At 37.4% G+C, this 12,778-nt stretch overlaps 1 protein-coding gene across 1 annotated transcript; it reads right to left on the bottom strand.

Annotated features, from left to right (window-relative positions):
* Positions 1-3,694: 3,694 nt before the first annotated feature.
* Positions 3,695-5,715, bottom strand: PRR32 (proline rich 32). The gene is made up of 2 exons (XM_043571562.1): positions 5,553-5,715; positions 3,695-4,730 (listed from the first exon to the last, which is right to left on the bottom strand). The coding sequence occupies exons 1-2, from the start codon at positions 5,570-5,572 to the stop codon at positions 3,851-3,853; spliced, it is 900 nt and encodes a 299-aa protein (XP_043427497.1). The 5' UTR covers positions 5,573-5,715; the 3' UTR covers positions 3,695-3,850.
* Between the last annotated feature and the right edge of the window lie 7,063 nt (positions 5,716-12,778).

Genomic DNA, 12,778 nt, shown 5'->3' with positions numbered 1-12,778 from the left:
GAGTTTTTTTTTTCACATGTGCAAACACCATCGTTCAACCCCTGTCCTGTGCTCCTTGTGTTACTTTGCCTCTGAGTCAAAGCTTTTCAAATTAGGCTGTTGGATGAAGTCGGTTACAAATGAATATTTCCCCATCAATTATATGATTAAACAATTAGATGGACAAAATCCTTTATGGTAAGATTGATGGGTTTGGTTTGTGTGCTTTATATTATCTTATTCCACTTGGAGAAAGAGATTTTCAGAGTTGAGAAAAATACAGTTTACCTCCATAAAGTCATACAGGATACTGGTCCATTCTCAAAAAACAATGGAGGAGTCACTTCATAAAAATAAGTACCACAGATAAGTTCTTTGAGAAATCAAGATACGGAGAAAGCCTTTCTAAGTGGTAGTGAAGTCCCCAAAGGTGGGTGAAGAAGCATATGTATTTAATCAGTCTTTAGTAAGAGTACCACCTTCTCAAGTACTTAAGAAAAAGATTGTATGATGAAGCACAATTTCTCTGACTTCTCAAATCTAGAGTTGAGTTGATAAATGCAATACATTCCATTATTATAAGAAAAAAAATAATATTACCACAGAGAAATAAATGGGTTATTTCACTTAATTTAGTCTCATCAGTTGTCTTTCTGGGGGAATGTCACTACATCCAGCTCATTACAAAAAAGACATGCAAAGTTCTGTGATAGCTATGGAATCAACTTATGACATGACATAGTGGTTTTTGGTTTTTTTTAAGTAAACTCTACACCCAGTGTGAAGCTTGAATTTACAATCCCGAGATCAAGACTCGCATGGTCTACTGACTAAGCCAGCCAGGCACCCCATGACATAGTGTTCTTTAATCTGTCTAAAATTTCTTTTATCTCTGGTTTTGGCCCATTGATCTTGAAATAGAGTCATTTTACATAGTTCTGTATTTAGGGCCTACAAAAATCAGCATCTCTCAATAACACGTGATAATCCAAATACATTGTTATAGTATAATGCAATAGTTATGTGAGGATATCTTTCTCCTCCATTTTATATATGCTACCTAGTTATTGAGTGGCAGCCACCAAAAAAACTACAAAAAAAACGCACTTATGCCATGGTAAATAAAGATAGCACTATGATCTCAACTTGAAAACTCTAGTGCAAATAAACTATTTGGTCCTGGTTAGTATTTGTTATAATAATTCTCAGAAAACTGAAGTGTACTTTTAATGTCATTCTGGTTTATGAAAGACTATAAACTTAAAAAATTTCATAACTTTGAACTTTAACCTTTTCAGTATTCTGCAGTTTGATTGGCTCCATGTGTACTTCTTCCATCGGGCTGCAGAAGTTGTAAACACTGGAAAATAGAAATGGCTAATGAATCATACTTGGGACATGGAAAAGGTCAAAGTTGTACAGTTTATGATTATCTTCTAGAAAATATATAGGACATTAAAATTCCGATGCTACAGTCTTGTGACAAAGAATATAATGAGAACAATAAATAATAAACAGTACGACATGAATCTTCTTGTGACAATGATTATAACTTAGAATAGGGAATACTTAACCCATTCCCATTATTATCATAAGAAAGGGCCACTTTATTGATGTTTATCTTTTCCTTTTGCAGTTAAGAGCTATTTAAGCCTCAGAAAAGAAAGGGAAAATGTATATGTCCAAGAGTGTTGAATATATTTCATTATAAGCACTTTCCAAAATGAATAGGATGTTGGTGCTGTAGGGTTAATATTATCTGGGATAATTTAAAAATAGCAATTTTAAGGCAAATCATATGTTTAAAATTAATCTCCTACTGTCATGGAGGATGTCATGTCGACACCTATGATAACAAAGTGATACATTATTTCCGTACAGAAGGTATGAATAAACAAAAATATTTACATTTTGCTTGCATTTAACACCAGGATCCCAGGCTTATTCCATACTTGCATACCCTGAAATTTTTAATGCAGGCACAGAGCTCTACATAAACTAAAGAAAATATATTTATCCTACATCACAGAGTTATAAAGTGTCAATGCTTCAATTTGCTAATAGTTATTTTTTATTGCTCACTGTAGGTATTCAGTGTTCAGAAGTGATATAGAAAATAACACAGAGGGCATTAGGAAAGAGAACAGAGGGTTGAAAAAGAGCAGATTGTGTTGGTGGTCCTTTCTTGTTACAGAAAATTTGTCATGGATGGCTGTAATTGTGAGTAGTCTTTCTGAGCCTTTACCATGCTACTTCCTTTGAGAAGGAAAACTTATCCTGTCCTGCTGTCACTTACCACACCTTTTGGCAACTCTCCAGAGATGCAGCACTGCTGTTGACACAACAACTTGATTTCTTGTCAAAATATCTTTTAACATCTGGCTCAAAAGATATTTTTGATGACTATAAGCATGCCCAACTCCTCTGTTCATTAAGGCTGAAAATTCAATAAGTGTTTGGTACGCTGAGACTAAGCTACCTCACAGTGAGCAGCTGTCAGATGATTTGCTGAATACTTCTGCTCAGCCCACCACAGTGAATTGATGGAATTGTGCCAGCTTTAGGACATATACGGAATAAAGGGAATTTTAGCAAGAACTAACCAGATGCTCCTTCTAAGCTTTGCACTACCACCTGTAAATTTAAACAATCTATTATGAAATAAATGGAGACAAAACCCTTTATGGATCCATGTGTCCTTCATGTCGGAGTAGCAACAAACCGGTTATTGGTGCTAAAAATACATCAATGGCTTTGGTTATAGGCAAGGTGCCTTTTGGATCTATAGGTTGTGTCAGCCTTTAACTGCTTACATCACCTACACCACCAGTTCTGGACATGAAAAATGTTTATTTGAAGACCCATCACCTAAAGATATTTCTAGTTTAGTGGTTATTCATAGATAGTGACACTTTACTACATAGTGAATTGGGTTGTACCCTAGTTAGAATGACGGTCTTTCCATTCTGCATGTTGTGCCTATACCTGTCATTTGAATTTGAAAAAGCTCCTATCCAGGCATTGTGATAATTTCTCAGAACTATCATTATAATGGAGCACTGCAGCACATTATAGAGTACAAACACAGCAGTATCTGAGAAAATCTACATGAGTAAAATATTTTCATTTGTGTTTAAAAGTTATGAGTAGATAGTAGCTCTGTGTTCAGGCAAGAGGTGAAGGGACCAGCCCTGTTCCACCTTGTCCCTGGACTTTTATTAAGCCAACTCTGTATTTACCATGTACTTAAGTAACAGTGTAATGCTGAGGGGCAAGCTAGTTCAAGTTTGAAGCAATGGTCTACAACTCTCCCATCTCCTGTGCCTCTGTTCTTTCCTCATCTTTCAGCCTGGTTCTGCCTCTACCTGGCTGTGAAATGTTGGCTATTTCTCTCACCTGTGTCTCATCTGGCTATTTTTACTCTGTGCATTTTCCTCTTTTATATAGACTTTGGTCTACTTTATGTACCTTAAGTTATCTATACTGCTCTGAGCAACCCTCATAGCCTTAGGCAGGTAGGAATTACCCACCTTAGATTTGGCCTAGCAAGAATCCAATGGACCCTCCCCTATAGTCACAGAGCTGCAAGCCACAGCTAGGGATTCAAGTAAGCTACTTAGCACTAGCACATTAATGCTTTAATTTCCTTAAAGATAAAAAACAAAAGCCAAGGCTTAGGCTCCCAGGGTGATGTTTTTAAAAAGAATTCACAGTATTTCAAACTTCAGAATCTTTATTGAATCTCCAAACATGTAAGGCACATTAGTGCTAAACAGAGTCTAAGAGGGTAGGGGGGTTTGAAATATAAAAACATAAATGAGTAATTTTCACTTTTCCCCCAATCCTTTTTTCCCCTCCTTCCTTTTTGTCTTCAGTTGTTCTCTCTGTTTGAGGGCGCAGGAGCCGGCATACCCCAGGAAGGAAAATTGGCAAAATAAGAAGGCAGTGGAGGAGCAAATAGTGGGGGTGGGGCAAAAGCAATAGGCATAGCAAGAAACGGACTGAAACTTGGAGGTCGTGGAGGTATAAAGCAATGAGCAGTAGGACGAGAAGGTAAACCTGGAGTACTGGAAGACAATGGGAGAGGCCTTGGCCAGTTCTCCACAGGGTGCCACAGGCCTCCTGGTGGGAAAGAAACATGAGCCAGCCTTTCTTTCCCAGTCATTCTCGTATTTCCTGAAGGCAGCTCCATTATCACCCCTGATCTAACGGTGGGGATATGAAGGGGGTCTCTTACTTGTGGACCCCTAGATGGAAAGAACCCCTGACCTTGTGGCAAAGCCACGTATAACCTCGCATTATTGCCACCTCTCTCAGTGCCCCCACTGCTGACCCTTGCGCCCCCTATCATCAGTGGGGGAGTGCTGCCAGAGAAATCCTGGGACACATTAATAGAATCCTCTCCCCTAAGCCTCCAGCCTGCCAGCCCCTCAGAGCTATTTACTTCTGCTGTTGCTAAGGACTCTTCCGCAACAGCAGGTGGTGACCCACAGGGGTGTTTGTGAGATCTCGAACTGTCGACAGGAATGCAGGCTCCAGCGATGTGGAAGGGGCGCTCCAGCTGCTCTCTTGCCAGGTCGGTCAGCACATTAAGGGGAGGTCTCAGCAGGACACGATGGTGGCCCAAAGGTTCTGCACCATCTTTCGGCAGAGAACTCGGACACTGGAGGGACATGTCGTCAGGGCGTGGCTCCCGGATCCCACACTCTTCTGCAACTACTCCTCTGGGTGAAGGGGCATGCCCTCCAAGGCTTGCAAAAAATAGAAATAAGTTAATAAAAATGGGATTTGGTGGCCAGACAACACCTGAAATATGTGATTGATTAAACCCGCTGGTATATACCAGGGGAAAGGGAGCGCCCGATCTCCTCCCACGTGTAATCAGCAAGCACTTTTGGAGCCCACTTGCACCATGTCAGGTGGCTTCTTTAAGCGGCAGACTACCCAATTTCCCTTTCTGGCTTTCTTGTGGCTCCACCCCATTCTCCATTTCCCCACCTCCTCAAGGCAGTAAGGAAGCTGAGAAGGCCCAGAGAGCTTTCTTAAAATAAGTCTGCAGTGCGCCGGTTCGCCATACTAAACACAGCTCCTTCCAGTCCCGAAAGGACCTATATTCCACTAAAGCCCAGCATTCAGATTCTGGCAGGAGTGTTTTGGAAAGTCTTGTGAGGAAAAACTTTTTTCTTTTTTTTCTCTCCGCAGAAGTAGAAGAAACGTTATTTGTGTTAACGAACACTCCAGTTTGTTTTAATGAAGTATCATTCAACATTTTCGCCGAGTTTTCTTAAAACTGTCTTTCATTCAACCTGTACCACAACCTAGAGTATGAATTTCCTCAAGTTTAAGCCCAATTGTTTAAACTAAGGATTTCAACTTTTGTTTCAAAATTACATTTGAAAATCCCCGCCCTTAAATCCAGTATTTTTAGTACTTGAGTTTGTGTCCTGCAAGTTTTTGTTTGTGATCCCCTCCTGCACTCCCTCCACCCACTTGTCCCTGTCCCAGTTACACAGGAAAACAATTCAAACTGCCTTTTGCCTTCAAAATTAAACAAAACTCAGTTTTGTACTTACACATTTTCAATACAAGCCATGGAGAAAGTAGGTCAGGAAAGCCTCCCTGAGGTGATGGAGAAAATCAGCTGAACGCCCACACAGGCCAACTCGGTCTGGAGAGACGACTCGTGCTTCTGCCTTAGAGCAGCTTGGCAACTCAAATGAAGCCAGGGACCAACTGCTTCTTTCTAGATTTGGAGTTCTCTTTCTGAGGTTAACAGTTGCTAGGGAAGGGAGGGAGAAAAGGAGTGAAGAGGGGGAGGGGATAAATCTGTGACACTCCTTTGAAGCTAAATGTAGGACTCCTTTTTGCATAGTAGTAGGTGGATGGTAAGAGCATTCACTAAATCAACCCAATTGCAGACAAATCATTTCAAGATTTTAGAAGAATCATGGAGACATGATACTTTATCGAGAATTATTTCTTAAGTTTTAGTTAGGCAAGGTAGTTACCATCACGTCTCTTCCTAGAGTTTGGAAATACAAACATTGAGCAAGGTACCATGCTTAGTCTCCTCATTTAAAGTCCAGTTTTGAAGATGCATAGTTGGTGGGGAACAGAAGTTTGTGGGGTTAAATTGCTTTTCAATCTGTCTTTCTTGTGAAGATGAAACAAACAAAAAGAGCATTATAGAAAAGTCCCCCTAAGAATCGTACTAGCTTTTGTTTTTTAGCCCCTCAATTTATGTTTTTTTCCCTTCAACCTACTTTCTAGTTTATTGGCTCTGTATGTTGGTGTGTGTGTGTGTGTGTGTGTGTGTGTGTGTGTGTTTTATTTCCTGGAATACAGCTCTGTAAACTTCTCTACAAGTGGGAGGGGGAATAAAAGGCATAACAGATATTATACATTTATGAATATTACTCAGATTTCACCTTGGAACTTTTTTGCATAAGGCACTTTCTGTTCTTCCAACCTAAATTTCATCTACTTCCCTCAATTTAAACAAGTACACTTTCCCAGCTTTTATTTTCTGCCAATGATATATAGATTGATTGCTCTGAAATTACAAAGGCCATATCCTCATCTAAGATTACTAATCTTGCTCTAAGATAAAGCCATAAACTTTGCTCACTTCCTTAAATTTACCTGAGATTTGTGCCTTTCAGACTAGGCTTTAAAGACCCTAAAATCTTTTATTGTTTCCAATATCAGAACATGCTGTTATATTTCAACAGTCATATATATATATATATATTTTTTTTCTTTTTTTTAAAGAAAGATAACAGACTCAAACACCATGTGTTTCAATTTATATATGGAATGTGTGTGTATTTGTGTATGCATGTATGTGTGTAGTGGATAAGTATAAAATACTAATGCAGAGGAATGTTCAGTGTTGTGAAACAACACAATTCATGGTAGAAATAAACTTTTGGGTCTCTAAGTCCACATCTTCCTGCCAGGGTGCCTTGTCCCTGTCTGTACACTATTGAGTTGTTGTTGTTTTCAATCTCATTGAAAGATGAAAGTAACGTGTTTCCAACACTCCTCCCGGAAGAATCTATCCAGCCTACCATGGTTCACTATTAAGAAATTTCTTGATTCCCCAACTTGATTATATTTTTCTTCAGTTTATTATTTCCTTGTCCTAATGTAAAAGAAAAGTTGTTATTGGCAATAGAATTGTGGTGGAGCATTAAAGCTTTTTCAACACTTGGTATGTCAGAGGGATAAATGCAACTTGGGCTAATGCCTAATAGTTGGTAAGTTATATTTACATAGTTTACGCATTTTTTCCCAAATAATGGCAAGGAAGCCCCAACAAACCCTTTTATGGCTATCAAGTTATTTCAATCATTGGCTGTTTAACCTAGAAATGTCTGTTCAGTAAAAACATCATCTTAATTGGATTCCATGAGATTGAAGTATAATATAGACACCAAATAGTTGGACACAGTAACAAAATCAATGGCATCAAGAATTTTCCAAAGCCATAATAGGTATTATAAATTTATGGATACCAACTCAGATTTTGCCTCGTAACTTGTTAGTTTTTGTGAGATGAATGTTTATTGAATGCCTACTGCATTGACTATTTGGTTCACTGTGCATTATAACAAAAGTTAAATAAGCAATTAATGGGGACTTCAAGGAATATTCAGACTTTCTGGGGAGAGAAAATAACATCTATAAAAGAATTGAAAATGGTATAAAAAAGAATAAATGCAGACAATTTGCTGCGTGGTAAAAACTAACACTGCAATGGAAATTCAGAAGAAGAAACTGTAATTTTAGGTTAAAGTAGCCATGAAATATTTTATGTGGTAGGACTAATGCGATATACATGGACAGAGGAGGAGATGGTATTCTGTGTTAAGAACAGGTATAGAGGTAGTAGTGAATGAAAATTTTTGGAATTTTGTAGTTCAGATTTTTAATCCAATCTAGGGCTCATATTTGGCAGAAATAGAAATTTAAAGAGTTAACTGTACCCTCTAGAGATAGCAAGATCAGCAAGATAATTAGGAAAATTGTACAAATGAGGTAATATTTGAAGGCACTCACATTTCATAAAGGAAAAACTAGATCATCTCAAAACCTACCTTTTGGGAAAAAAAAAAAACCGGTTAGGCTACTTCAATTATCCATCAAGCTCTGAAAATGAAATAGTAAATCGTGTGCCTTTTTTGTTTGTATGTTTGAGTGACTGCTTTGGGAAGAGAAAAATGGGTAATGGAAATTAAAGATTTGCCAAAAGTTAGCTTAGTTGTGAAAGCAGCTAAGTTATAAATGCCTTTCATTACCCATGGCTTCTTATTTCATGACACAGCTCCAGATATTACATATCTCTCAAAAGGTTTTGAAGACTTTATTAAAATGCTAAGTGAGGACCATGGAAGGAAATATTTACTTTTGCACAACAATTACAAGGTTATTAAAAATGTGGTTGTACTGCCAAAATAACGTTGTTGGGTTTTTTTTTTTTTTCAAAGAAATTCTGCAGATGTGTAAAGACATTTAAAATGCAATCTTTCTCTTTTGCTTAGAAAAATAATCCAGGGGATAGAGACATAAGAATGGCTTTCTCTGTTACCATCAGGCTAATCAGGAAGTGATGAGAAGATTGTCATGCTGATCTCTGGGAGACTATTGTCAAAAGATTCCATCCATTAACTCACTTTCAAAATGTAATGTGCCTATTCTCCTGGGAAGCTCTGCAAGTTTAGGATATCGAAAAGTACTTCTCAAAGATAGACCAGATATTTTTAAGGGTCTGTTTTTATTTAATTCAGTGTATGAAAAAAGCATGAGAGTAATGAAAGCATGATATTATCCCAGCGTAGGTCAGACAACATTATTCAGTTGCACAACTATAGGCAGTACTCCTGTCCTCTCTGCCACCAGCTGTCCTGCAAACTCTGTGTGGTAAGTGATGAGAATGAACAGGTGAGAGTATGGTTATCTCACCACCAGCACTTGCAGAAGCGACTAATATATACCTCACGGTTGGACCTAGTTGACAATGAAGTTCAGTAGACTATCATTGCTTTTCTCAAGTTCCTTGCTCCAGATTAAAAAATATATATATTAGTTTCAAATTGGTAATTTATGGCAGTTACTCCAAAACAGGTTATTTCTGTGTATAAATCAGAAGCTATCAGTTCCTTGAACACCCAGTGCTCTATTTTTTCTTGATTTCCTGAGAGTCACAACTGGAAATTAAGTAGCAGTGGAGCAAACCAGATGAGAAAAAAGAAAGAAGGAAAATGAAACCAGGGGTTTTTTAACCACTTACTCTATACCAGACATCGAATATATTTGTCTCATTTAATATTCACAGAAAATTTTAAGGCAGTTATTAAACCTATTTCATAGATGATAATAAAGAGAATTGGAGAAGTAGTTTTTTTTTTTTTTTTTCCCAAGGCCCCACAGCTAGTAAATGGCGGCCAGCATTCAGATAGAGCCAATCTGACACCAAAGCCCACATTTCTTTCATATAACCACATGGCTGCCTAATGAAGCCATGTTTATTAGTTTATTTAATCAGGGACTCACTGACCCATCTTAAACTAATTCTGCAATAAAGAAATTGTCTAAGCTGCAATGCGTCCCAAAATGCCTGCCTCTGCAGGGATGCAGTAGGTAAAGAAGAGTAGGCATTTGGTGATACTATAGCAAGATGGTAAGGACTAAAACCCTGTCATGGAGCAACTGGAATTGGTGACAGAAAAAATAAATTAGCCATAGGACAGTACTGAGTGACCATTACTAATAAATTAATTTTAATATGTGGCCAATATTACCAATATTAAGCTTATGTTAATGCTGAACTCTTGAGATCAGTTATAGGATTCCTTTCTGTGGCACTAAGATGAAACTGAGCCTATAATTGTGGTTAGGTCATCCACCTTCCAGTATTAGAGCAAAAGGGAGAACTTAGAGTTAATTCTGTGTGTGTGTTGGGTGAAATGCTGAGTAGGATTGAGTTGTCCAAGTGAGTTATTAATGATAACTCTGGAGAATACCTTTCTGAATTAGGGGGATATATTAATTTAAAAATAAAATAATAGTACTGTGTTTTCTGTTCATATTGGTATATATTATAAATTAAGGTACAAAAATGGACTAACAAGTAAAATGAGGAAAGTCAATGAAAAATATTAGTTTACAGTAGCTCATTAGACCGTAAATCTATAATTATATATATTATGTCAGAATTAATTGGTAAGCACAGGAGATGAAGGCATACTTAATTTCTTGAACACATGGTTTGAAAAACAAAAGCTATTTTAGATAATTTCTTCTTGCTTGTAATTAACACACTGTAAATTCATGTAGAGAACATCTTATCAAACTTTATCAAAATGAATCATATGTGCCAAGTTGTTAAGAGCTTTGGTTCTGGAATCAGGAACATAGACCTGGGTTAAAGTTTTAGCTTTACTACTTACCAGCTTTGTGACCTTGGGCAGGTTTCTTGACTTCTCTGAAGCTCACTCTCCTCATTTGTAATGTGGGATTATAGAGAGAATTACACTAAATCATGTGTGAAAAGCGACTTATATACTAGGTGATTAAAATATACTCTCTTTCCTTGTATATATACTAAACTCTATTTTCTCATATGTAAAATGGGGATGATGATACCTCTCTTACCTAATTCAGGGCAGTTGAGAAATTTAAATATGATAATTATGTGAAATTGCTTTGCAGTCTGTAAATCACTTTACATATATTAAGCTAATTGTAACTAAAGGTGATATTTCAGGGGCAAGGGAGCCTTAGGGCACATTTTAAATAGTACTGTGTGGGTGGTCACCTATTCCACCTACACCTAAGGCCATTTTTTCATTTCCTGAATCATTAAGGTGGGGAGGATTAGCTACACTATTTAAAAAGCCCCATGGTGTAAATACTTTAAACTTTTCAATTGGTACTACATAAATCTCACCCATTGTTGTACTTAATGCGGTAATTGTGTTAGAATAAAGAGTCTGCATTTTTGTATTTGACTATTTAATTGGGCTTCAGAATCTTGTGTTTCACAGCAGGAAGTCTTGTGTTTCACAGAAAGCTCCTGTGATGATTAGAATGAAAAGCCTGAAAAAAAAAAAGTTTGCTTTGGCTTCTTGATAGTGAAGATTTCATCGATTCTCTGAACAATGTGCTACTTCAGAGGAAAAATAGTTTTTCCCTTTCCAGTTGCCCCCACCCTATCCCTCTCAAGTGGTTAAATAAATAGGTTGCTAAAGAAAGTCTAACACTTTTATAGACTGACTGTAATACAGTCAGTAATACAGTTCAAGAAAATTTGTTCATGAAACTCAAAATTAAAATAATAGAGCGCATCCAGAAAGACCATTCTTAATTCTTGTCTGAATTACGCCGTATGCTTATGTTGCTAATATAAGTGCTTGTTCAGAGGTTCTGGATAATCACAAGTGCTGTGGAGTCATCTATTTACCTTTATTTTTGAAGTGTTTCAGATCTTCCGGTTTTCATTTTTAGAGTAATGAAATGAAATGTGTTTATTTAAGGGAAGAATTCATCAGAAGAAAAGATCAGACTGTGGAGGGCCTGACAATGGGAAATTTCCTCTTGGAAGATTATTAGCAGATGACAGGAATCTTACTCAGATATCAGAGTTTCAACAGTCCTTTGGTAATATCTGAACCAAAGTGATGAACCCCCTTCCAGAGGTGCTTAATCATTCTGCATGTGGCCAAACCAGAGCAAGTGGTGGTATGGGCTATTGTACTATTTCAGGTAACCTACACATTTATCTATGTCTGTGTTTCCCAAATTTTACTGAGTAACAGATTCACTTGGGGATCTTATTAAGATAAGAGATTCCTGGGCTCCACCTCCAAGATTTTTATTTAATTGATCTGTAGTGGGATTCAGTTATCTGCAGTTTAAATATTTATTGATTCTGATGTGGTTTTCAGATAACAATAGAGAAATACTCACTAGATGCTTTTATAGCCTTGAGGCTTAGCCCTCTGGGGATGAACTCAGCCTTCTAGTGGGCACTTATTCTCTACGTATAACCTACTGACTAGATACAGTAGCACTAAAACATGAAACCTTTTTGACCATAACCAGTGCCTCCAGTTCCTCTTTCTTCCATAAACCTCCATATATGATTACTTTTGAAAAGATGTGTTGAGTTCAGTTCATCTACAGCAACAATTCTGTAAGTGTGGTCTCAGGAAATCTGGGGCTGTCAAGATCCTTTTGGGGAGTTCATAAGGTCAAAATATTTTCAGTATTATATGAAGACATTATTTGCTCTTTTCACTCTCACTCTCTCATGAGTGTACAGTGGAGTTTTCCAGAGGCTATATTATATGAGATGTCACTGCTTTGATGACTAATGCAAATGTGCTTGTATATCCCTGTGTTTTAAAATTTTCTCAGTCTTAATTTCTAATATGATAAATATTGATAGATATAATCCACCCAAACAAAAATTCACTGTGGAGTCCTGAATAATTATTAGGAGTGTAAAATGGTCCATGGGGTGCCTGGTTGGCTCAGTACATAGAGCATGCAACACTTAATCTCTGGGTTGTGGGTTTGAGCCTCACGTTGGGTGTAGAGATTACTTTTTAAAAATTCTAAAAAATTAAAAAAAAAAAAAAGGTTGTAAAGTGGTCCCAAGGTTGGCATCCATCTTGCCAGTTAGGATGAAAAAATGAACACTAGAGGTCATACTGGACCAGTCTGTAGGAATGCAACCCCACTAGCTTACAAGTAGATAATCAGCACTACTCTAAAGATATAATCACCAAATGTA

The sequence above is a fragment of the Prionailurus bengalensis genome, chromosome X, assembly GCF_016509475.1.
Source record: "Prionailurus bengalensis isolate Pbe53 chromosome X, Fcat_Pben_1.1_paternal_pri, whole genome shotgun sequence".
Classification (NCBI taxonomy): Eukaryota; Metazoa; Chordata; class Mammalia; order Carnivora; family Felidae; genus Prionailurus; species Prionailurus bengalensis.
The sequence above is the reverse complement of the archived record's forward strand: the minus strand, read 5'-3'. Positions and strand labels throughout refer to the sequence as shown.

Bases quoted from the DNA above. Each gene is read 5' to 3' on its own strand.
- PRR32 (XM_043571562.1), bottom strand. From the start codon at position 5,572: ATGGCTTGTATTGAAAATGT. The intron at 4,731-5,552 runs GTAAGTACAAAA...ATTTTTTGCAAG, and splicing joins ATGGCTTGTATTGAAAATGT to CCTTGGAGGGCATGCCCCTT.